Raw genomic sequence first — 26,871 nt, 5'->3', positions numbered from 1 at the left:
TCAACATAATAAAGGTCATATATGACAAACCCACAGCAAACATCATTCTCAATGGTGAAAAACTGAAAGCATTTCCTCTAAGATCAGGAACAAGACAAGGATGTCCACTCTCACCACTATTATTCAACATAGTTTTGGAAGTCCTAGCCACGGCAATCAGAGAAGAAAAAGAAATAAAAGGAATCCAAATTGGAAAAGAAAAAAAGTGTCACTGTTTGCAGATGACATGATACTATACATAGAGAATCTTAAAGATGCCACCAGAAAACTACTGGATCTAATCAATGAATTTGATAAAGTTGCAGGATACAAAATTAATGCACAGAAATCTCTTGCATTCTTATGCACTAACAATAAAAGATCAGAAAGAGAAGTTAAGGAAACAATCCCATTCATCACTGCAACAAAAGAATAAAATACTTAGGAATAAACCTCCTAAGCAGGTAAACGACCTGTACTCAGAAAAGTATAAGACACTGATGAAAGAAACCAAAGATGACACAAACACATGGAGAGATATACCATGTTGTTGGGTTTGAAGAATCAATACCGTGAAAATTACTATTCTAGGGCTTCCCTGGTGGCGCAGTGGTTGAGAGTCCTCCTGCTGATGCAGGGGACACGAGTTCGTGCCCCGGTCCGGGAAGATCCCACATGCCACGGAGCGGCTAAGCCCATGAGCCATGGCCACTGAGCCTGCATGTCCGGAGCCTGTGCTCCGCAATGGGAGAGGCCACAACAGTGAGAGGCCTGTGTACCGCAAAAAAAAATAAAATAAAAAAAATAAAAAAAAAAATTACTACTCTACCCAAAGCAATCTGTAGATTCAGTGCAATCTCTGTCAAATTACCAATGGCATTTTTCACAGAACTAGAACAAAACATCTTAAAATTTGTATGGAGACAGAAAAGACCCCGAATAACCAAAGCAATCTTGAGGGAAAAAAATGGAGCTGGAGCAATCAGACTCCCTGACTTCGGACTATACTACAAAGCTATAGTAATCAAGACAATATGATACTGGCACAAAAACAGAAATATAGTTCAATGAAACAGGATAGAAAGCCCAGAGATAAACCTGCGCACCTATGGTCAACTAATCTATGACAAAGTAGGCAAGGATATACAATGGAGAAAAGACAGTCTCTTTAATGAGTGGTGCTGGGAAAACTGGACAGCTACATGTAAAAGAATGAAATTAGAATGAAATCCCTAACACCATACACAAAAATAAACTCAAAAGGGATTAAAGACCTAAATGTAAGACTGGACACTATAAAACTCTTAGGGGAAAACATAGGAAGAACACTCTTTGACATACATACAGCAAGATCTTTTGACCCACCTCCTAGAGTAATGGAAGTAAAAACAAAAATAAACAAATGGGACCTAATGAAACTTAATAGCTTTTGCCCAGAAAAGGAAACTCTAAACAAGATGAAAAGACAACACTCAGAATGGGAGAAAATATTTGCAAGCAAATCAAGGGACAAAGGATTAATCTCCAAAATATATAAACAGCTCATGCCGCTCAATATTTTAAAAAAAAACCTAATCAAATAAGGGCAGAAGACTTAAATAGACATTTCTCCAAAGAAGACATACAGATGGCCAAGAGGCACATGAAAAGCTGCTCAACATCACTAATTATTAGAAATGCAAGTGAAAACTACAACGAGGTATCACCTCATACCAGTTAGAATGGGCATCATCAGAAAATCTATAAACAACAAAGCTGGAGATGGTGTGGAGAAAAGGGAACCCTCTTGCACTGTTAGTGGGAATGTAAATTGATACAGCCACTATGGAGAACAGTATGGAGGTTCCTTAAAAAACTAAAAATAGAATTACCATATGACCCAGCAATCCCACTACTGGGCATATATCCAGAGAAAAGCATAATTCAAAAAGACACATGCACCCGAACATTCATTGCAGCACTATTTACAATAGCCAGGTCATGGAAACAACCTAAATGTCCATTGACGAATGGATAAAAAGTTGTGGTACATATATACAATGGAATATTACTCAGCCATAAAAAGGAATGAAATTGGGTCATTTGTAGAGAGATGGATGGTCCTAGAGACTGTCATACAGAGTGAAGTATGTCAGAAAGAGATAAACAAATATCATATATTAGCACATATATGTGGAATCTAGAAAAATGGTACAGATGAACCAGTTTACAAGGGAGAAATAGAGACACAGATGAAGAGAACAAATGTATGGACCCCAAGGGGGGAAAGGGGGTGGTGGTGGTGGGATGAATTAGGAGATTGGGATTGACATATATACAGTAATATGTATAATATAGGTAACTAATAAGAACCTGCTGTATAAAAAAAATAAATTAAAAAAAATAATAAAGGAAACCTCTCACGAGAGGCCACTCCGGGTTCTGCTTGTAGAGCCACTTCCCTAGTGATCCAGGTCCTGATCCTACTTAGGACCATTTTATATCCTAGTCACTGTTCCCTAAATTGCATCTCAACCAGCATCTTCTAGGATCATGAAATCCTAGTTTCTTTAGACAACCAGGATTCTTCAAGCAGGCTCTGCCTGTAAGAGGAAAGACCTCAGCTGTAAGTCATGGATCACCAGCTATCAGAGGTACTCAAAAGAGTTGGTGCAATCAGCTACTGTACCAATTTACAAATTACGGTCAAATTACCTTGGGAAAAACATATCTTTGATTGTTGAAAAAGATTTCACTTTCAACTTATAATTGAATGTGCAGTCATGAGTATAATGGCATGACTATTCAAACTCTTGGCATCCTTTCTGAATCACAGAGCTGTAATTTTGCCTCATAAGATCCTGATATATTTCCAAAATTCCTTTGAGATAGATCCAACTTAATTGCAATGAGAAAGAAAACGGGCTTCCAGTCCCTATATTTCAGGAGAGTATCGTTTGAATTTGATTTGACTGGTTTCTGATATCTTTGGTTTGTAATGCCTAAGTGTCTTTCTTTGAAACATCTTTGAAAGAATCAGAAAACTTAAGAAAAACCACTCTCTAAAGTCTAGGAGGCTTTGAAAGTATTGCCTATTACTATTTTATTAATTTAAAAAATCTTTCAAAATATTGGAATAAAATCAGTTTTGCAAAGTAGGAAACATTTGGCTAAGGCATAATGTTGAGCTCAGAAATCTTTAAGAAAGAGTTGGTCAGTTGGGATGCTGAAAATAAGAGATTAATGGTATTTTAGAGATCCACATTTATTGACCAGGAAATGTAGCCACATGTGTTATTAAGAGAAAAAAAAACATAAAAACGTGTGTATAAAGTGGCACCATTTTGGTTAAAAATAAAGGAAAAAATAAGGTAACAATTTACTTAGCTTTAGGAGGTGGCATCATGGCTAATTTTTCTCCATATCAACTGAAATTTCCAATAAAATTGTATGACTTTTAAAATTAAAAGAAAACAACACTCCTATTTATTTTTAGGGGAAAATGGACAATTGTGGAGCCATTTACAAAATCTTACAAATGTTTTTCATTTCATGATTTTTAATAGCAGAAATTATTTTATTTCTATATAAATCCCTAAGTGCTTCTAATACATACAAAAGTAAGAGCTCAAGAATTAGTTCTAGTTGTTTTTTTAAGTTAGAACACAAACGGACTCATTGGACAATTTCTTGGGAAGTTGGACCAGAGCATTAAGGTCTAGGTAGAAAAGAAATTTCATTTCATTGAATAATGTTTTGTTTGGCATGATTTTTATATTTTATTTTTAATCTTTTAAATCACATGAATGTGTTATTTTCAATTGCCTACATGTACGCTTAAGTTTCTTTGTTTTCTAGATTCTAATACAAAACTAGAATTGTATTTGGTATATCAGGTGGGTTGGAGAGTAGTAATTTAGGGTCCAAGAGGATGTCAAAGCCACCACTTATAGTGACAGAGACAGTACTTGTGGACATTTATTTTAAATATTTGGAATTTGGCATATAAATACATGACTGAAGACTGTTTCCAGTAAAACATGGGTATATGTTAGGAAATGCATGACTTATTAGACAGAAGCTTCCCGAGGGTTTCAAAGTGAGTTTTGTCAAAGATTTGGAAGTAGGAAATCATGGATGGAACCCTTTCCCAGGAAAATAATGTTCAAAGGGACCCAGGGCTTGGTACAGAAATAGAGATGGATTGACAAGTCTGTGGAGGGACTAGCTAGATTGTAGACTGTAACAAAAACGAAGGCACACAGGTGCATGCCTCTTCAAAGGGCTACCTGTATGTAGGATTCACTTTCTCTTCCTTCCTTCTTGCAGTGAGCTGCTTAATGCATCCTTCTGGGTGGTTACCTAGTTGCACTACAGTGTCCACCCTCTAAAGGTGAATGTGCCATAGGGCAGGAGATGTCTTTTACTGTAGAAGGATGTGTAAGACTACATACAAACATGCTTTCCAGGCCATTGGCTGGAGGCATTGAGTGAGTGTGGATTAAAGTACTTGGGGGGTGGGTGGGGCAGGGGAGATTGTCCTTCCATTGATCCTCACACACTGATGCCGTCAACTCTGCTCTTCTGATGGAGGAATAGTTTACAGTTCTACCTGCCTGTAAGGCCAGAGCAAAGAGAGGGAGGGAAAGATGGGCACCCAGGAATAAAACCATAGTTTTGCCTACTGTGGGCTAGGATTGCAGAGCTGTAATTAGAGTATTCAGTTACAGCTTGCTTCCATCATACTTACAGACTCAGTGGAATTGTTTTATCAATACCCTGGCCTGCTCCTGTGGCCACAATGCATTATACACTTACACATCCCAGTGCTGTTGATGGCAGAGATACTTAGGACCAAAGGTTCACATGAGACATATATTTTATATGTGTCCTTGAACAAAGGAAAGGAAAACTTTGCAAGATGATTCACAGAGGTTAATCTGTCCATTTACAGCCAAGCAGACTGCTCCCTTAATCTCTACAATATTATAATAAAATCATGGCTGGTTTAGTCGAAAACCTTGACAAATCATTGAGTTTCTTTAATCTCAGTAAAGCATAATGATCTCTCTAAGCCCATTAAATAATGATCCTGATCCTAATTTTGACTTTATTCAGTAGAAAGAAGCATTTTCTCTCATTTAAAAATCATTTGAACAGGGTGAGAAGGGAAGTGAGTTTTGGGTTTTGAATTTGTGTTTGGTTTAATAAGACTGTGCACCATAACTGGAATAAGAAGTGTCCCATTTTCAAGCGGCATGCCACTAAGTATGTTGCTCCGTAAATTCGTCTGTCTTTTGTAATTGTCTTATTCTGCAGGGAAATGCCACTTGGGACCTAATTTCTTTTCCCTAGTCCTCACTTTTGTCATTTGCTCTCAAAATGTACTGAGTTTGCCCCCACCTGGAGGAAATATTTGCTATCTTAGAACACTAGCACTTTCTTTTCACCTTTTATGTGATACTAATTCCTCCCTCTATTTTGTATTTAACTTAATGCGTTTCTATTATGCACAAAAACAGGAAAACAGAAAGATAGACAAATGCACACATAAATGTAGAATGTGGATAGTCATGCTGCTCAATGAGAAGGGACCTGACTCAGGTATTCAGCTCTGATGAGCAGAGCTGTGCACACAAAACCATCCATGCATATTATACTCAATGAAAACATGCCATTTTGCATATGCTCACTGATGTAACCCAATGCATAAGAGGACCCTCCACTGTATTTAAATGTCTTTATCTATCCTACTAGACCATGAACTCCCTGACAGGAAGGGCCATGTCAGAGTATCTTGGTTTTCCCTGCAGCATCGAACACACTATCTTCTTTGCACATAGTAGATGTTTAGTAAATTAAGTAATAGTAATATATACCACATCATCTTTATACAATGGACTATTACTCAGCCATAAAAAAGATTGAGGGCTTCCCTGGTGACGCAGTGGTTGAGAGTACGCCTGCCGATGCAGGGGACGCGGGTTTGTGCCCCGGTCCGGGAGGATCCCGCATGCCGCGGAGCAGCTGGGCCCTTGGGCCAGGGCCGCTGAGCCTGCGTGTCCGGGGCCTGTTCTCCGCAACGGGAGAGGCCACAGCAGTGAGAGGCCCACATACCACAAAAATAATAATAAATAAAAGAATGAAATAATGCCATTGGCAGCAACATGGATGGACCTAGAGATGATCATACTAAGTGAAGAAAGACAGAGAAAGACAAATGTCATATGATATCACTTATATGTGGAATCTAAGAAAAGGATACAAATGAACTTATTTACAAAAGAGAAACAGACTCACAGACATAGAAAACAAACTTATAGTTACCAAAGGAGAAAGGGATGGAGGAGGGATAAATTAGGAGTTTGGGATTAGCAGATACAATCTACTATATATAAAATAGGTGAACAACAAGGACTTATTGTATAACACAGGGAACTATATTCAGTATTCTGTAATAAACTATAAAGGTGTATATATATATATATATATATGCAGAATATATATATTCTGAATTACTTTGCTGTACACCTGAAACTAACATAACATGGTAAATCAACTATATTTCAATTTAAAAGTAATAAAAATTTAAAAATAAGAAATAAAATTAAGATTAAATAATAATAATAGGAAAGTCACATCATGGTTCAAAAGTGCCCCTCATAACAGGTCAATTCTATTTCAAAAACTAATGTCTTATTTTAGTGTTCCTGGCACTAGAATATCAGAATGTTTAGGTAATTAAGCTCAGAAGTCAGGGGAAGAGAATGAAGCAATCTGTTTCCTGTATGGTGGACCCTGTTACCCACCTTATTTGCCTCCGTTTGCTAAGTGTCTGAAGGCTGCAGCCCTTTGCATAAGTACAGACGCTGTTCTTTTCTGTATAAAACCGTTCCATCCTTTTTCCAAAGATGCTTCAAAGTGGAGGTCATTTCAGATTTTAATGGTTTGAATTCTTTTCCCTCAAAATGAGCACTCTTGTCTTTGGCCTCTGCATTCTAGCAGGATTTGTCTTTTGCCTTTTTTTTTTTTTTCCACACCATGTAAGTTAGGCTCTTGCATTGTGGCATCCTTGCTTCATTGTAATGGTCGGTCACAGGACATCAGTGCGAAAGGAAATACTGAAGAAATGATTGGGTTTCCTTGTTAGTTTGGTTTTACAAGCATACATGTAGCAAAGAATTTATCAGTGCTGTCCTTCAACTACCTCCTTTGATCAACATAATGCAGAGAACTAGGAAATCCAATAATAAGAGCAGACATTTGGCAGGCATTCAACAGTTTAGGGATGTACAAAAAAATCGAAATACAGATGCCTGGAGGCAGCCTTGAGTCCAGCAGACTTCCAGGAAGCCTGCAAATCACTCTTTCCTTCCTGCAGGCCACCTTCTCTCCGTGCTCTGAGCTCAGATGACAGCTGCAGAATATTCTTAAGCCTAAGTAGAAAGAGGGGGGATTTATGGAAGGGCGATTCTTAAACATCTTCAGCTGTTTATATTTGAGTGGCACTTCAGTGGAACCTGTGATTCCTAGACAAAGTGTTCACTTCTGTTTAAAAATCGTATTTGACTCACATCTGGATTGTCTTTGAAAGAAGTTTGGTGTTAACATCAAGCCATCTGTGTTTCAAGTGGGCTTTTATGACAGTCATTCTGCAGAAATATGAAATGTCGTGTGAGATTACACTCTGAGAGCGAGTTTCATTCAGCTCATGCCACCACGCATCTGAACCAGGAATTCTGGTTTGTATCATTTCCCTCACATAAAGAACCATCCAAAGTTGGTAAATATGTAAGCAGTTTACATAGAGAATTTAAGGATCCAGTTGCAACACAGAAGTATAAAATTAACTGTTAAAGATGATAAAGATGATACCAAAGGGGAAATGTGGGGGAGGGATAAATTAGGCATTTGGGATTAACCTACACACACTACTATGTATAAAGTAGATAACCAACAAGAACCTGCTGTATAGCACAGGGAGCTCTACTCAATATTGTGTAATAACCTATATGGGAAAAGAATCTGAAAGAAAATGGGTATACGTATATGTATAAATGAATCACTTTGCTATACACCTGAAACTAACACAACATTGTAAATCAACTATACTCCAATGTAAAATAAAAATTAAATTTTAAAAAAGATGATAAAGAGACTTTTAACAAAATTCAAATGAATTGTCACACAGGGGTCCAGCTGAATGGCAAAGGTCACAGAGAAGCTGCCTACAGATAACCCTGAAGAAAACAAAAACAAAACGCTCTGGCAGTACCATTGTTTGTAGAACTCTGTCATAATTTCTTAATATATATATTTTTTCTTCTTTTTATAAAGTCACCAGGCTTGTAGTGCAATAAAAATAACAAAACTTTAAATTAACACACCAAGTTTAAAGCATTTCAGGAAACTATTGATTAGCTCTGCCAATGGAGTGAATGCATTTGGCGAATGACCTAATTAGCATGGAGATGGTTCTTTCTTGCTGCTCTCTGCTTCCCGCTAATTGCAGAACTGCTGGCCTTATCCCCCTTACAAGGAAGGAAAACAAGGACGGGGGTGTGCGGAGAAAACAGTGACATTCAGTTTTCATTCATTTGAACCTGCTGCCAAGCTTAATTATGTAATTGAGGAAGACCAATGGCCTTTCAGTCACTCGGGCTGGTGTTTCCAATGGGTCCCATTTTATGGAGGATTTTAGCAGTTACCATAAAGCATTATTAGCTGGAGCTGAACTAATCTCCCTACCCTGCCCCTCACCAGATGTAGGTACAGAGGTTTCTGTTCCCAGGCTTGATGATTTGTAGTTAAGGAAAGCAAATTGAAACCAAATTGGAGTTGCTTTACTCCTTCGTAAAGGCATCATTATTCTCTAGGGGCAGCTTCGTATTTAATTTTGTTCCTTTCTGATTGCGATGTAGTATATGCTGTCACGTAAAAGTCAAGAATGCAATGTTTATTTCCAGAATTGTAGTGTTTCTTTGGGGGGGGGGCGGTGCTTGAGACATTTTACCTCTGCTTGTTCATTTTAGTTGGTGAAAGTAAGTTTGTATGAAAAACACAGAACTCAGTGAAACGTTGATTCTTTATTTATAACTTTGCTTCCCAGGATCCTTCAGGAGAGGAGATATTTTGTACCTAGGGGCCACCCACTCTCCTTGCTGGCATGATGGCTCTTTGGAAAGACACTCTTCTCGAAGTTCACCCATAACTTCCCCAATTCAGACAAGGCTCAGGGTGTCTCCTCCCCTCACGAGGATTTCTTCTGTTTGGATTGGAGTTCAGCCCTGGAGAACAGCATCTTGATTTTGTAATATCCTGTGTGATGTGCATAGTGAAAAAAATGGAGGAAGCCACACTCTCATAGAGGCCGAGAGTCATGAAATCCTTGGTGGCGTCACTGGGTGGCAACGTGGCTAAGCCAGAACCGTGGCTGCTTGGCATTTATATTCTTTAGAGTCAAAATGTATTAACAGACATTTTTATTAGTTAATCTCCACTGTAGTCCCATGAAGTAACTTAGCATCTTTTAAACATGGTTTCAATTAATTTCGACAAATGTTTATTAAGCTCAGGCTATGTCCCAGAAACAAAGATATACAAAGAAATAACACCTGGTAATCGAGACTGCTTTTTTTTTCTTCCTTCCAGTTACAATGGGCAAAGGGCAAAGTCCCTCTTTTAGCAAAGGACAGCACTTCATTCATGTTCTAGAACCCCTCACACTTCTACCTTCTCAGGAACATTGCCCTATAAATTATCCCCTTATCTTCCTGAAGCTTTAATCTCTTGACTTCTGCTTAATCTTTCTTATCAACATTCAAAAGTGCCAAGAACAGTATCTATCTCATAGTAGGGGCAGCAAATAAATATTTGTTGAATAACTTGAATGAATATTCAGCAGTACTGTACCCTGGCTTCACACTGAAACGAGCCAGGGAATAGACACACACGTGTGTGTGCAAACACCTTGGCCACATTCCCAAAGAGACTGATTTCATTTTCCTGGGGGTGAGAAATGAGCATTGGTCATTTTTTTAGCTCCCAAAGTGCATCTAGCATGCAGCTAAGGTTGAAAACCATAGCATCTCCTATCTTACAACCAACAAACACAAATAGCTCCTTTGACCTCATATCCCCCTCGAGCTAAAGCTGGCTATTAATTCTCCTTCCCAGCAGCATAATGGCAAAGAAGACTGTAAGCACTCTTTACCTCCCTGTCTTAGTCTTGCTCTTCAACTACTCAAGCAGACTTCAGTCGCCTCCACTGACCTGTAGCCAAGCATGAAAAGAAGTCCATGATATACACTACTGTATATAAAATAAACAACAAAGACCTATCTATAGCACAGGGAACTATGCATTACAGTGTCTTGTAATGGCCTATAATGGAAAAGAATCTGAAGCTGTACACCTGAAACTAACACAATATTGTAAATCAACTCTAGTTAAATAAAGAAGTCCATGCTCCTAAAACATTGGGTCTCTCAAGCTCCCATCTTGCTCTCACTCTCAGTGGCATTTGACACCGTCAGTCTCTCTCTCCTGCTTGGGATACTTTCTTACCTTGGCCATGAGACATCTTATTCCATTTGTATTTCCTTCTTTCCCTCTGATTCTCCTTCAGCCTCCTTTGCAATCTCATTTTCCTATCTGACACTTCAGTGGTGAAGTTCAGGCTCCAAACCTAGGCTCTTTGTTTCTACTTACACCAGGCACTTTTGTCTTTTTCTGTTTCTGTAAATCATATCTTTATGCTGTTGATCTCCTAGTTTATATTTCCAATCTTATTCCCTTTTCTGAGCACCAGCCTAATATATCCAGCTGCTATTTGACATTTTTACTTAGATGTCTCACAGGCATTTGTGGCTCACCATGCCTCAAACAAATATTTTAATTTTCCCTCTCCCCTGTTGGTTCCTCCTCCCAGCTCCCCATTTCTATAGATCACATCTCCACCCACCCATTGGCTTATGCTGAAAAAGCAGTAGTAATCCTTGTTGCCTGTATCTCCCGTACTCCCACCCAGTCCATCCATCACTGGGTCCTGTTAATTCTGCCTCCAGAATGTAACTCAGACCATCCATTGCATCCTGTCCATTTCATGGCCAGCTGTCATTTGTCCAGATTGCTGTAATAGCCCCTAAGTTATCTCCCTGATTCCACTCTTGCTACCTGCCTCCCCCAAAACCAATACCATCTTCAAGACAAGCCAGCTAGAGTGATATTTTAAGAAACGCAGGTCATCCCATGCCACTGCTTCCTTAAAACTTTCAATAATGAACAATCAATCATCAGATTCTGTGGTATATGATCTCATTTACTTTCAGGGAAGGCATACCAATTTGTAATTATAGATTCATTTGTATGGTTATTTGTTTTATGTCCATCTCCCAACTCAACTATAAGCTGCGTAAGGGTGGGAACTGGGTTTTTTTTTTTGTTTTCACTACTCTATACCCTGTACCTGGCAAAATGCCTCTAGAACCCCTCACACTTCTACCTTCTCAGGAACATTGCCCTATAAATTATCCCCTTATCTTCCTGAAGCTTTAATCTCTTGACTTCTGCTTGATCTTTCTTATCAACATTCAAAAGTGCCAAGAACAGTATCTATCTCATAGTAGGGGCAGCAAATAAATATTTGTTGAATAACTTGAATGAATATTCAGCAGTACTGTACCCTGGCTTCACACTGAAACGAGCCAGGGAATAGACACACACGTGTGTGTGCAAACACCTTGGCCACATTCCCAAAGAGACTGATTTCATTTTCCTGGGGGTGAGAAATGAGCATTGGTCATTTTTTTAGCTCCCAAAGTGCATCTAGCATGCAGCTAAGGTTGAAAACCATAGCATCTCCTATCTTACAACCAACAAACACAAATAGCTCCTTTGACCTCATATCCCCCTCGAGCTAAAGCTGGCTATTAATTCTCCTTCCCAGCAGCATAATGGCAAAGAAGACTGTAAGCACTCTTTACCTCCCTGTCTTAGTCTTGCTCTTCAACTACTCAAGCAGACTTCAGTCGCCTCCACTGACCTGTAGCCAAGCATGAAAAGAAGTCCATGATATACACTACTGTATATAAAATAAACAACAAAGACCTATCTATAGCACAGGGAACTATGCATTACAGTGTCTTGTAATGGCCTATAATGGAAAAGAATCTGAAGCTGTACACCTGAAACTAACACAATATTGTAAATCAACTCTAGTTAAATAAAGAAGTCCATGCTCCTAAAACATTGGGTCTCTCAAGCTCCCATCTTGCTCTCACTCTCAGTGGCATTTGACACCGTCAGTCTCTCTCTCCTGCTTGGGATACTTTCTTACCTTGGCCATGAGACATCTTATTCCATTTGTATTTCCTTCTTTCCCTCTGATTCTCCTTCAGCCTCCTTTGCAATCTCATTTTCCTATCTGACACTTCAGTGGTGAAGTTCAGGCTCCAAACCTAGGCTCTTTGTTTCTACTTACACCAGGCACTTTTGTCTTTTTCTGTTTCTGTAAATCATATCTTTATGCTGTTGATCTCCTAGTTTATATTTCCAATCTTATTCCCTTTTCTGAGCACCAGCCTAATATATCCAGCTGCTATTTGACATTTTTACTTAGATGTCTCACAGGCATTTGTGGCTCACCATGCCTCAAACAAATATTTTAATTTTCCCTCTCCCCTGTTGGTTCCTCCTCCCAGCTCCCCATTTCTATAGATCACATCTCCACCCACCCATTGGCTTATGCTGAAAAAGCAGTAGTAATCCTTGTTGCCTGTATCTCCCGTACTCCCACCCAGTCCATCCATCACTGGGTCCTGTTAATTCTGCCTCCAGAATGTAACTCAGACCATCCATTGCATCCTGTCCATTTCATGGCCAGCTGTCATTTGTCCAGATTGCTGTAATAGCCCCTAAGTTATCTCCCTGATTCCACTCTTGCTACCTGCCTCCCCCAAAACCAATACCATCTTTAAGACAAGCCAGCTAGAGTGATATTTTAAGAAACGCAGGTCATCCCATGCCACTGCTTCCTTAAAACTTTCAATAATGAACAATCAATCATCAGATTCTGTGGTATATGATCTCATTTACTTTCAGGGAAGGCATACCAATTTGTAATTATAGATTCATTTGTATGGTTATTTGTTTTATGTCCATCTCCCAACTCAACTATAAGCTGCGTAAGGGTGGGAACTGGGTTTTTTTTTTGTTTTCACTACTCTATACCCTGTACCTGGCAAAATGCCTGACATAGAATTTCCTTATTGAACGAAAGAATGAGCCTGCAAACAGATGAGGAAGACTGACCAAAGCATGAGGTGGGTTTTTTTTTTGTTTTCACTACTCTATACCCTGTACCTGGCAAAATGCCTGACATAGAATTTCCTTATTGAACGAAAGAATGAGCCTGCAAACAGATGAGGAAGACTGACCAAAGCATGAGGTGGGAGGGGTGCCTTGTCAAACCTCATGTAGCCCGTTCTGCTGAGAACTCAACCACTCCATGAATAAGTGTGCTGACTGAATGAGCTGGGTTGAATTCTTTTATGGGATTGTTTTATTTCATGTGCTAACCTCAGAGTCTAAGGGATTTTCAAGAATTGTGTCCTCTCTCTGGTGGGTTTCAGGGGCTCCTAGAAATAGTTTGCAAAGTAAGATTATAAAGCAGTTCATAGTACAGTATATTTGGAAAGGGCCTGTGTGGACTTTGCTTCACATCCTGGCTCTACTGATTAAGCAGCTCGTGATTTGGGACCAGTCTTGTCACCTGGCTTAAGCTTCAGTTTCTCTATGTATATACGTGAACAGGCATGAGGACAGTAGTACATGCATTATTATCATTTCATCAGGTGTCAACACATCACCCACTCAGGGCAGTTGCTGGAACATAGGAGATAAAGTCTGCATTTTAGTTTCATCTTCCTCTCCCTCTAACTCTACTTCTTGATTTATTTTGTTCCTTTTCCTCTTTTTCTTTCTGCTTTTTCCCTCATCTTACTCATCTTAGTGGGTGGTAATACTCATATTAGTCACATAGTTTGAATTTTGTGGGAAGAAAGGAATTAGCAATACTGACCGAGCAGGCTTCCTTTTGGATTCGAAATACAAACTTGCCAGCTTCTCTGCCCAGCTTTTCAAGAGCATTTGATGGTACACTGATGTGTAACAAGTTCATTTTAGGTTAACACGCTGGGAAGTTAATTACAAGAAACAACTTGGTAATTGAATTCCCTTTCACTCTTTGGTTATTTTAGTGGGGGGGGGGGCATGGTCACAGTGCATGGTTAGTAGGTTTGCCTTAGCAGTTCCCCTCAAAACTTCTAAATGAGAAAAATATTGGAATGCAGAGCAAATCCCTGCCTGACAGCTGAGGAGAGGAGCAGGATATGTATGGTGGGCACTGAGTGCCAAACACTCATTCTTGAGCATTTTTATTTTGAAATATTCTTGGCAGCTGAAATTACTGTTAGGCTAAGCCCTGAACTAATATCAGCTATTTTATGGGTATGCAAAATCCCCTTTTCATTTATTCTGTTTTACTGGCTCTTTCTTTGGCCTCACTGTGTACACACACACACACGCACACAGGCACACAGGCACACACACACACACAGGCACACAATCAGAGAACAGTATAAGCAACTCTTGTACCCTTTTCAGATTATACTTAAGTAACAAATAAGTGACATGGGTCTTTGTTTCTTATTTTTAAAAGACGCTTGAATATTTATCTATTTACTCACTCTTTATCACAGGTTCCTTAACAGTCAAATCGTTTATTTAGGATGTTATGTTTGAGAGAGACGAGGTCTGTAATGACTTAACACAAGCTTGGAAATCAACTGCAACTAGTTTCAAACCTCCCTGGACTCATTCACAACCTTCATTCATTCATGTAATCAACATGCATTTATTGAATGCCTACTGAATACCAGAAACTGTTGAGGTTGCTTGTACTAACTTCATGCTGGTTCTGTCATGGCTTTTATTACCATCCGTTTTTTTGAGGTTTAGAAAATTAACTTTCGAGATAAACTTTTCTGTATTTTTCAGCATTTTGTGTTCCTCATTCTTGCAGCAAATCCACTGAAGAAAGAACATGGTTAAATAATATATTACCTTACTCACCAAATTAGTCTAAATCAGCTTGCTGATTACATAGCCAATCTCAAAAGCAACCTCTAGAAAATAAGCAAGTTACTATTTTATGTTGAATGATATTGTGGTATCTTTCCTGACATGTTAAGGGCCATAGATTGAGGTCTATGGTTCAAGCAGGGTCATGAGTGCAAGTTTGACGACAAACACACATTCTGTTGGTGTGACAGAGATGCAGCTATTTGTGAGTACTAACCAGGGTCTTTGTGTTTTCACAGGGTATGGTTTTGTAGATTTTGACAGTCCGGCAGCTGCACAGAAAGCGGTAGCGTCTCTCAAGGCAAATGGCGTGCAGGCACAAATGGCCAAGGTAAGAATGGTGTTTTGATTCTGATCTTTTTTTTCGTTTGTGATCTTATATTTTTCCACTGCCATGAGCTGAATCGAATTGGAGTTTGCCACAGTTTGGATTATGTTTACTTGTTAGGAAAAGTAAGAAACCCCATGATAGACTTGGCTTGGAAGAATCTGGCTAGTTTATTTCATTAATTCTTTGTGTATATTTATTAATGTTCTCCTTTATTATGGTAACCTCATTAGTGATTGAAAGGCACTTATGAAGTTCTCTGTTTTACCCCAGACCAGAGCGGTGTGTGTATGCGCACGTGTGTATCTGGGGCTTTCACCAGTAAACAGTTTTGGAGGAGTACAGTTCTCAGTAAGATGTCTTTGATAAACTACTTGTTGAAAACTCACTCACTCTCATGCTGCGGAGAGCCAATCGCTGAATGATGGGGTGGTCTAATCTGTGCAGGGAAATAAGTTTAACACAAATGTATGTTGTCTGTATTGCTAGAATTTCACTTTGGCCTTTATAAATAGAGTTTTCTTAGATAATAATTTCCTAAATATTAATAATTTTCAATATGCCTTGATTGTTTTGTAAAACAAGTAGTGTGGAACTTTCTACCTGAAATTATAATGCATTTTTATATTCAAGAAAACAAATAAAATCATTTATAATAGTTTTGTATTCTGATTGCAGTGCTAATTACAAGAATCTACACATATGATAAAGTGACATGCACACATATTGTGCACACAATGTCAACTTCCTGGTTTTGATATTGTACTAAAATTATGTAAGATATAACCTTTGAGGAAACTGGGTGGAGGGTACAGGGGACCTCTCTATACTGTCGTCCTGTAAATCTACGATTATTTCCAAATAAAAAGTTTAAAAAATTAGTTATAACATAGTGATGCTTGGTACCTATTTGTTTTAAAATAATGGTCATTTTGGACCATTAATTATTCACATGCAACTTAAGTTTTCTGATTACTACCAGTGAATGTGTTGATCTTTGGATTCTCAAAAGTTAGGTAGAAAAGCCAATAGATCTTGAAATCCTGATCTAATGTTTTTATGCCATATTTATGTATACACTTACTCTTAACTATTCCCACAGAGAGCTGAGTTATATTGACTAAGTTGTCAAATTTTTGGTCATTTGGATTTTATTATCATTGCTAAAATTCTCTGATGACATTTTCCAATTTCAGCATCCAATAACTAGAGGTGGTATATTTGGTTTTCTTCATCTTCAGTTATCTTCTAGCAAGCTGATACCTCCCCTATCTGTTAACCTTTTGTTGTGGGTCACTTCCCGTAGAGATTACTTTGGTGGACTCATTGCCCTTTATGACTCCTTGATTGTTTTTCAAGGTGGGATAAATTAGAATTTGAAATCTTTCAGCTGTGTATTTCTCATCATGATTGTGCCTGGAAGTTTTGAATTTGGTCATGAACTAAGATTGATGAAGTTAATCTTTGTAATTAATAAGGGAATTACATACATGTCTTGGTTTAAAGGTTTCTTGACAAGAGTCAAGTTACTTGGCCACTTACGTAGTGGCTTCTTATGCCCAACAAACAAGTGATAACATTACAGTGGTTAGGTGTATGCAAAATATAAATTGAATTTCAACTGAAAAGCAGAACCTATTGACAAGAAAATGATGAAAAACATGCTCAAGAAAAACCCTTGTTATTGACATATCTTTGATCTAGTCTATGGATACACTGCCAAATTTTGGAAATTGCTAGATTGTGGCAGTTTAGAAATAATGATTACAGTCTGTATAATCTCCACTGTTTCAAATGTCCTCAGAACACACACACACACACACACACACACACACACACACACACACACACACACACAGTGTTATTTGTTGCATAAAAACCACTTTTATCTTGCACAAGAGGAAAAGAAAGTTGTCTTTGATTTTATAACTACTGAGGATCCATCGTGAATATTTTCCCTCTGTTTCTGAGCATTTTGGTACACAAGGAATCTCTCTCTCTTTCTCTTTATTTTTCACATACACACACACACCAACCACTGACATCTCATCTAGACAAAACTATCAAAGGGAAACTATTTTAAAGAGCTTCTAAAAAATCATTAATTATAGTCAGCATCTTGACCCTTGCCCATGCCCACTATACACAGTAAGGAGATTCCAACTGGGATGCTTAAAGGCACTTATTTTATTTCTGGAGTTGCTTACAGATCTCTCTACCTTATCAATTATGCTGTCTGTGGAGGAGATTCTTATTCCCTTTTTCCTCACTGATTTTGAATGTAAAGCCCAGAGCTGTAGATCCACATCTGCCCACTGGAAAACTTTCAGCAGTAAATGACTCTGTAATTGAACTACTCAGAAGCAAATAAATAGCCTCCCTTTGACAATGAAATGGAACAAGCTTGACCACCTGTATTAGTAGATTTCTCACTGCGCTATTGGATTTCATGGCCTTTTCCCCTTTGTCCTGGTGATAATTGTTTATTATCATATAAACCTGCAGTCTGCAAGGTGTGGGAAACTTGCACTATATTTTTTGCTGTTTAAGTATCTACTGAATTGCCGCCTGCATCCTTGTTCTTATCAATATCCTGCTATGCAGTCTGTGGGGCCAGATTTTAATGACTCCAGGATTTTTGAGCAAAAATGCCACAAATAACCGAGGTTCCCAATAGCAACCTGGAGCAAACATGAAACGCTCCAAGTGAATCACTTTATTTAGCTAACTTTCTCCAATGTGTGCATATGAAAAATTCAACTGATTTGTCAACCAGGAGGAATTAATAAATCATCCAGTAAGTGGTAATTAATTAATAATGTATAACCATTAACACAGACTGACATTTTCTATGTACTTGCTGTTCTGCCAGAAAGGGTTTTTAGGGATCAAAGGATGTTTCTTTTGGGAGAGCAGATTTAAAATATTTTATTAATACATAGCGATTAAGAGCATAGGTTTGGAGGGAGATATACTTGGCCTTGAATCCTGGCTCTCATACTACCTGGCTGTGTGACCTTGTCTAACTTATTTAAATACCTCTGAAATTCTCCAATAATAATACTTAGTTTATAGGACTGCTGTGAAATTAACTAAAAATAAACACAAAGAATTTAGTATAGTGTTTAGGTTACAGTTTAATACATGTTAATTATTCAATAAATATTGTTATGCATTAAATTCAAATTTGTTACTGAACTTTCTGTAAATCCTGATGTATGCTTTAAGTGTTACTTTATTTAAAAAGTTTTCTGAGAAATATAATCAATAGGATCAATCAACAAGCATTTTTATTGCTTGCTAAGTGCCAGGCACTGTGCTAGGTGTTGGAGAATCAACACTGAATAAAACTTCTCTCTTATTCTGGATTTTCAGCATATGATTTATCTCCTGGGATTGCTACAGCTCTGGATTAAAAGTATTGGTTGTTGCTACTCTTGCCAATTTTAGGGGATTTAAAAGATAGTCATTTGCTAAGGAATATGTCTCAAGCGTAAAGGGAAAAGAGCTGAGAAAAACCAACTAACGATAGCTTACCTTGTAGGTGTTTATTTTACTCCTTAATAAGAAAGCTGTAGATAAGCAATGAAGGGCAAATGTTTTGGGTGCCATCAAGGGTCAAGGCTGCTCTGTGACTCTTTATATGTGGCTTTCATCCATACATTTACCTGTTCTTTTCTGAAGTGCCACTTATTATATCCACATTTAAGCCAGGAAAAAGAAAAGGGCAAAAGGCTGAAGGATCATAAGGCTGATTCTGAAGTTTTAAAAGCTTTTCCAGAATCCTAGCTCAGGAACTTATGTTTACATCTCAATGGCCAAAACTGAGTCATATGGTTTCCCCCTTAGCTGCAAGAGATTCTAGGATGATGAGCATTTTAGCTTCTTGGCCTAGAGTAGAGAAAATTAAGAGTCATTTATCTCCCTGGCTCTCCAACATACACAAACCCGTTCTTCCCATTTATACATTTTGGGTGACATGCATTCATTCTTTCCTGAAGGGAGCCCACCTCAAAGCCTCACCCTGTAATCACATCTGGGGATGACATCATCTCCAACAGACCCAAACTCAGCTGCTCCTCTTGGCTTAGCAACTCATAGCTTTAAAAAACAAGTTATCTGTCTGTACTCCCACAATATAGAACAACAGAGAAACAACAGGAAGCATGAATCCAAGGGAAAACCACCACTTGGGAATAGAGAGAATGGAAAACAAACAGAAATCACTGATACTGATACATATCAAATTCTGCTGGACAGGAGTAGAATTCTTGGTTTGTCAGTGTAGGATGTTCCTTGGTTAACAAGTTGCATCACCCAGGTCTGCCATCCAGATGGGTCTTCCTTGCCCACTATTCCCCAGGGTCTCATGGTGGCCTCCCTGGAGGGCTGCATAGTTTTAGAAACTGAGTTTTTCTGGATGTAAATTTGGAGGCTCTGGAATGGCTCTACAGTCACCAGTTATCACCAGCCAAGCCTTGAGTAACCTCAAGCTTAGCAGGCCTCTTTCTTATTTGCCTTCTGTCAATTCCAAGCATGAGAAAACAGAATACATCTCTTTGCCCCCACAGGGAAGGAGTCACCCCCTCCTCAGGGCCTTTAGATAAGGCTTTATCAGGTCTACAACAAAGACCGCCATTCCAGTCACTAACGGTGGTTCACCCCACTGTGGTATATGTAGAAGAAATCAAAGTTAAGTGATCACGAAAGAGACCAAGTATCCAAGAGGATTTCAGATCATCGGGAATAATATAAAGATATTGTGTCAACCATTAGGATAATAAAATAATACCATGTCAACCATTGTAGCGAACCAGATTGGTACCAGAGGAAAGGAATTCTTTTTTATAAATCAATGACCTTAATAATAGTTCTTTTGGGGGAAAAATCATTTATTTTGAGATCAGAAGAGATCATTAAAAAATCAATGAATATAGGAAAATAAATTCTGTAATTTCAAATATGGGTATGCATACAATTAATTTTTAAAAATGCATCACCTCTCTGGAGTCCTAACAGTTATATTCCAGTAGGAGAATTTTAGCTAATGAAGGAAGGACCTATTCCATAGAATATTCTAGACTTTTTTTCTGAAGTTCAACCACTAGCCTCATGATGTTGTCTATCAAAGCTACTCTTCTGAATGTAGAGGCACATACCAGGCTTCCTCAGCCAGACTCTTTCGGCCTATGACAATATTAATATTGCTTTTACTCTGGTTTTATTGCTTGGCTTTTATCATTTCCAGGTATATGAGAGTAAGAAGGCTATTTGGTGTCCAGGGGTCACTACATTGGTGGGGCCTGCTGGTAAACCAGCCAAACAAGGAAATTTCTCAAAGGCTTTCATGTACGAAGGAGAGAGGCATTGTTCAAGGGAAATTTTAGTAACCATGGAAGATGTTGCTTCCTGTGACTGGGTGGAAAAGTCAATTGATACATTTTATTTATTCCTAAATATTGCATTCTTTTTGATGCTAATGTGAATGGGATTGTTTTCCTTATTTTTTAGCTATTTTGTTGTTAGTATATAGAAAAACAACTGATTTCTGTATGTTGATTTTGTATCCTGCAACTTTACTGAAGTCATTTATTAGTTCAGACGGTTTTTTAGTGGAGTCTTAGGGATTTCTATATATAACATCGTATCATCTGCAAACAAAGACAGTTTTACTCGTTCCTTTCCAATTTGGATGCCTTTTCTTTTTCTTGCCTAATTGCTCTGTCTAGGACTTCCAGCACTGTGTTCAACAATAGTGGTGTGTGCACCCACCTGTGTCTTTTTCCTGATCTTAAAGGAAAAACTTTGAACCTTTATCATTGAGTATGATGTTAGCAGTGGGCTTGTCATATATGACCTTTATTATGTTGAAGTATGTTCCTCCTATACCTAATTTGTTTAGAGTTTGCCATGAAAGGATGTGTATTTTGTTATTATTGCTATAAACTTCTCTTAGAACTGCTTTTTTGCATCCATTGAGTTTTGGCATGCTGTGTTTCTCTTCTGGTTTTTTTCAAGATACATTTTTTTATTCTACTTTTGATTTCTTCTTTGACCCATTGATTTTTTCAGGAGTATGTTGTTTAATTTCCACATATTTGTGAATTTTTCAGTTTTCCTTCCATTACTGACTTCTAGTTTCATAACACTGTAGTTGAAAAATATACTTGGTATGATTTCAGTTTTCTTAAATTTGCTTAGATTTATTTATTTATCTGACGTATCCTAGAGAATGTTTCTTGTGTGCTCGAGAAGAATGTGTGTTCTGCTACTGTCAGATGGAATGTATTTGTTCTATATTTGTCTGTTAGGTCCATTTGGACTAAGGTATACTTTAAGTCAGTGTTTCCTTATTGATTTTCTGCCTGGATGATCTATTTGTTGTTGAAAGTGGGATAATATAGTCCCCTACTATTATGGTATTGTACCTATTTCTCCCTTCAGAAATTAGGATTTGCTTAATATAATGTTGGTGCTTTGATGTCAATGCATATATATTCATGATTGTTACATATCCTTGATGAATTGACCCCTACTTATCATTATACAATGACCTTCTTTGTCTCCTGTTACTATTTTTGACTTAAAGTTTACTTTGTCTGGCATAAGTATAGGTTTTCCTGTTCTCTTTTGATTTCACTTGCATCAGATACATTTTTCCATCCCTGCACTTTGAGAGTATGTGTGTCCTTAAAATTGAAATGAATCTCTTGTAGGCAGCAGTTAGCTAGGTCTTTTAATCCATCCAGCCACTCTGTGCCCTTTGATTAGAGAATTTAAACCACGTACATTTATAGTAATTATTGATACGTAAGGACTTACTGTCATCTTATTAATTGTTCTAGCTGTTTTGTAGTGCCCTTGTTCCTTTCTTCTTCTCTTGTTGCCTTCCTTTGTGAATTGATGATTACCTGTAGTGGTATGTTTTGATTCCCTTTTCTTTATCTTTTATATATCTACTGTAGGTTTTGCTTTGCTTTGAAGCTTACATAAAATATCTTATGATAGTCTGCTTTATCCTGATAACAACTTAACCTCACTCACACACAAAAACTTTTTCTCCCTTCCTTTTATATTTTTGGTGTCACAATTTACCTCTTTTTATATGGTGTATTTGTTAACAAATTACTATAGATATAGATTTTTTAATACCTTTGTTCTTTAACTTTTATTCTAGAGTGAAGTGGTTAACACACTACCATATTATAGTATTATTCTAAATTTGACTATATGCTTGCTTTTACCAGTGCAGTGTATATATTCATATGTTTTCATGCTACTTTCATTTCAGCTTGAAGAACCCCTTTGTGCATTTATTGAAAGACAAGTCTAGTAGTGATGAACTCCCTCAGCTTTATTTTGTGAGGAAATATTTATCTCTCTTTCATTTCCAAAAGACAACTTTGCCAGTGTAGAGTATTCTTGACTGGCAGGTTTTTATTTCTTTTACTACTTTGAATATATTTTCCTTCTCTCTCCTGTCCTATAAGATTCTTACTGAGAAATTTGCCGATAGCCTTATCAGGGTTACCCTGTAAATTACAGGATTCTTTTTTCTTTCTGCTCTTAAGATTCTCTTTGTCTTTGATTTTTGACAGTTTCATTTTAATGGTCTTAGAGAAGATCTTTTAAGTAATTTTGTTTGGTGACCTGTGAGCTTCATGAAATTGAGTATCCAAATCTTTCCTCAGATTTGGGGAGGTCTCCATCATTCTTTCTTTTTTTTTTTTGAATTTTATTTTATTTATTTTTTTATACAGCAGGTTCTTATTAGTTATCCATTTTATGCATATTAGTGTATATACGTCAATCCCAAACTCCCAATTCATCACCCCACCACCACCCCTGCCACTTTCCCCCTTTGGTGTCCATACGTTTGTTTTCTACATCTGTGTCTCAGTTTCTGCCCTGCAAACCATTTCGTCTGTACCATTTTTCTAGGTTCCACATATTTGTGTTAATATACGATATTTGTTTTTCTCTTTCTGACTTACTTCACTCTGTATGTCAGTCTCTAGATCCATCCACGTCTCTACAAATGACTCAATTTTGTTCCTTTTTATGGCTGAGTAATATTCCATTATATATATGTACCACATCTTTAACCATTCGTCTGTCAGTGGGCATTTAGGTTGCTTCCATGTCCTGGCTATTGTAAATAGTGCTGTAATGAACATTGGGGTGCATGTGTCTTTTTGAATTATGGGATTGCTGGGTCATATGCTAATTCTATTTTTAGTTTTTTAATGAACATCCATAATGTTCTCCATGGTGGCTGTATCAATTTACATTCCCACCAAGAGTGCAAGAGGGTTCCCTTTTCTCCACATCCTCTCCAGCATTTGTTGTTTGTAGATTTTCTGATGATGCCCATTCTAACTGGTGTGAGGTGATACCTCATTGTAGTTTTGATTTGCATTTCTCTAATAATTAGTGATGTTGAGCAGCTTTTCATGTGCTTCTTGGCCATCTGTATGTCTTCTTTGCAGAAATGTCTGTTTAGGTCTTCTGCCCATTTTTGGGTTGTTTGTTTTTTTAATATTGAGCTGCATGAGCTGTTTATATATTTTGGGGATTAACCCTTTGTCCGTTGATTTGTTTGCAAATATTTCTCCCATTCTGAGGGTTGTCTTTTCGTTTAGTTTGTAGTTTCCTTTGCTGTGCAAAAGCGTTGAAGTTTCATTAGGTCCCATTTGTTTATTTTTGTTTTCATTTCCTTTACTCTAGGAGGTGGATCAAAAAAGATCTTGCTGTGATCTATGTCATAGAGTGTTCTTCCTATGTTTTCCTCTAAGAGTTTTATAGTGTCCGGTCTTACATTTAGGTCTCTAACCCATTTTGAGTTTATTTGTGTGTATGATGTTAGGGTGTGTTCTAATTTCATTCTTTTAAATGTAGTTGTCCACTTTTCCCAGCACCACTTATTGAAGAGACTGTCTTTTCTCCATTATATAATCTTGCCTCCTTTATCAAAAATAAGGTGACCATATGTGCGTGGGTTTATCTCTGGGCTTTCTATCCTGTTTCAGGGATGTATATTTCTGTTTTTGTTCTGTAGATTGCTTTGGGTAGTAGAGTCATTTTCAAAATGTTGATTCTTCCAATCCAGGAACATGGTATATCTCTCCATCTGTTTGTATCATCTTTAATTTCTTTCTTCAGGGTCTTATAGTTACCTGCCTACAGGTCTTTTTTCTCCCTAGGTACTTTTATTCCTAGGTATTTTATTCTTTTTGTTGCATTGGTAAATGGGAGCGTTTCCTTAATTTCTCTTTCAGATTTTTCATCATTACTGTATAGGAATGAAAGAGATTTCTGTTCATTAATTTTGTATCCTGCAACTTTACCGAATTCCTTGATTAGTTCTAGTAGTTTTCTGGTGGCATCTTTACGATTCTCTATGTATAGTATCATGTCATCTGCACACAGTAACGGTTTTGCTTCTTCTTTTCCAATTTGAATTCCTTTTATTCTTTTTCTTCTCTCATTGCTGTGGCTAGGAAATCCAAAACTATGTTGAATAATAGTGGTGAGAGTGGACATCCTTGTCTTGTTCGTGATCTTAGAGGAAATGCTTTCAGTTTTTCGCCATTGAGAATGATGTTTGCTGTGGGTTTGTCATATATGGCCTTTATTATGTTGAGGTATGTTCCCTCTATGTCCACTTTCTGCAGAGTCTTTATCATAAATGGTGTTGAATTTTGTCCAAAGCTTTTTCTGCATCAATTGAGATGATCATATGGTTTTTCTTCTTCAATTTGTTAATATGGTGTATCACATTGATGGATTTGTGTATATTGAAGAATCCTTGCATCCCCGGGATAAATCCCACTTGATCATGATGTATGATCCTTTTAATGTGTTGTTGAATTCTGTTTGCTAGTATTTTGTTGAGGATTTTTACATTTATATTCATGTGTGATATTGGTCTGTAATTTTCTGTGTTTGTAGAATCTTTGTCTGGTTTTGGTATCAGGGTGATGGTGGCCTCATAGAATGAGTTTGGGAGTGTTCCTTCCTCTGCAATTTTTTGGAAGAGTTTGAGAAAGATGGTGTTAACTCTTCTCTAAATGTTTGATAGAATTCACCTGTGAAGCCATCTGGTCCTGGGCTTTTGTTTGTTGAAAGATTTTAAATCACAGTTTCAATTTCATTACTTGTGATTGGTCTGTTCATATATTCTATTTTTTCCTGGTTCAGCCTTGGAAGGTTATACCATTCTAAGAATTTGTCCATTTCTTCCAGGTCGTCCATTTTATTGGCATAGAGTTGCTTGTAGTAGTGTCTTAGGATGCTTTCTATTTCTGTGGTGTCTGTTGTAAATTCTCTTTTTTCATTTCTAATTTTATTGATTTGAGTCCTCTCCCTCTTTTTCTTGATGAGTCTGGCTAATGGTTTATCTTTATCTTCTCAAAGAACCAGCTTTTAGTTTTATTGATCTTTGCTATTGTTTTCTTTGTTTCTATTTCATTTATTTCTGCCCTGATCTTTATTATTTCCTTCCTTCTACTAACTTTGTGTTTTGTTTCTTCTTCTTTCTCTAGTTCCTTTAGGTGTAAGGTTAGATGGTTTATTTGAGATGTTTCTTGTTTCTTGAGGTAGGATTGTATTGCTATATGCTTTGGCTATTTGGGGTCTTTTGTGTTTCAAAAGACAAATACAAATTGTGAAATTTTCTGTTCTAGTTCTGTGAAAAATGCCAGTGGTAGTTTGATAGGGATTGCATTCAGTCTGTAGATTGCTTTGGGTAGTATATTCATTTTCAAAATGTTGATTCTTCCAATCCAAGAACATGGTATATCTCTCCATCTGTTTGTATCATCTTTAATTTCTTTCATCAGTGTCATAGTTTTCTGCATACAAGTCTTTTGTCTCCTTAGGTAGGTTTATTCCTAGGTATTTTATTCTTTATGTTGAAATAGTTAATGGGAGTGTTTCCTTAATTCTCTTTCAGACTTTTCATCATTAGTATATAGGAACACAAGAGATTTCTGTGCATTAATTTTGCATCCTGCCACTTTACCAATTTCATTGATTAGCGCTAGTTGTATTCTGGTTGCATCTTTAGGATACTCTATGCATAGTATCATGTCATCTGCAAACATTGACAGCTTTACTTCTTCTTTTCCAAATTGGATTGCTTTAGGTGTAAGGTTAGGTTGTTTATTTGAGATGTTTGTTGTTTCTTGAGGTAGGCTTGTATATAAACTTCCCTCTTAGAACTGCTTTTCCGGCATCCAATAGGTTTTGGGTCATTGTGTTTTCATTGTCATTTGTCTCTAGGTATTTGTTTATTTCCTCTTTGATTTCTTCAGTGATCACTTGGTTATTTTTATTTTATATTTAATATATTTTATTTAATATTATTTTAATATTATTTTATTGGTATTGTTTAGCCTCCATGTGTTTGTGTTTTTTACTTTTTTTCCCCTGTAATTGATTTC

The 26,871-nt window shown here is 37.4% G+C and overlaps 1 protein-coding gene across 6 annotated transcripts in view; it reads left to right on the top strand.

Annotated features, from left to right (window-relative positions):
• Positions 1-26,871, top strand: part of RBMS3 (RNA binding motif single stranded interacting protein 3) — a 752,917-nt gene that overhangs the window by 324,160 nt on the left and 401,886 nt on the right. For all 6 annotated transcript variants that reach the window (XM_055079737.1, XM_055079741.1, XM_055079739.1 and 3 more), the window contains exon 4: positions 15,339-15,430. In XM_055079737.1, the coding sequence (XP_054935712.1) occupies positions 15,339-15,430 (92 nt within the window). The remainder of the gene's footprint in view (positions 1-15,338; positions 15,431-26,871) is intronic.

Source organism: Physeter macrocephalus, chromosome 18 (assembly GCF_002837175.3).
Source record: "Physeter macrocephalus isolate SW-GA chromosome 18, ASM283717v5, whole genome shotgun sequence".
Classification (NCBI taxonomy): Eukaryota; Metazoa; Chordata; class Mammalia; order Artiodactyla; family Physeteridae; genus Physeter; species Physeter macrocephalus.
The sequence above is the reverse complement of the archived record's forward strand: the minus strand, read 5'-3'. Positions and strand labels throughout refer to the sequence as shown.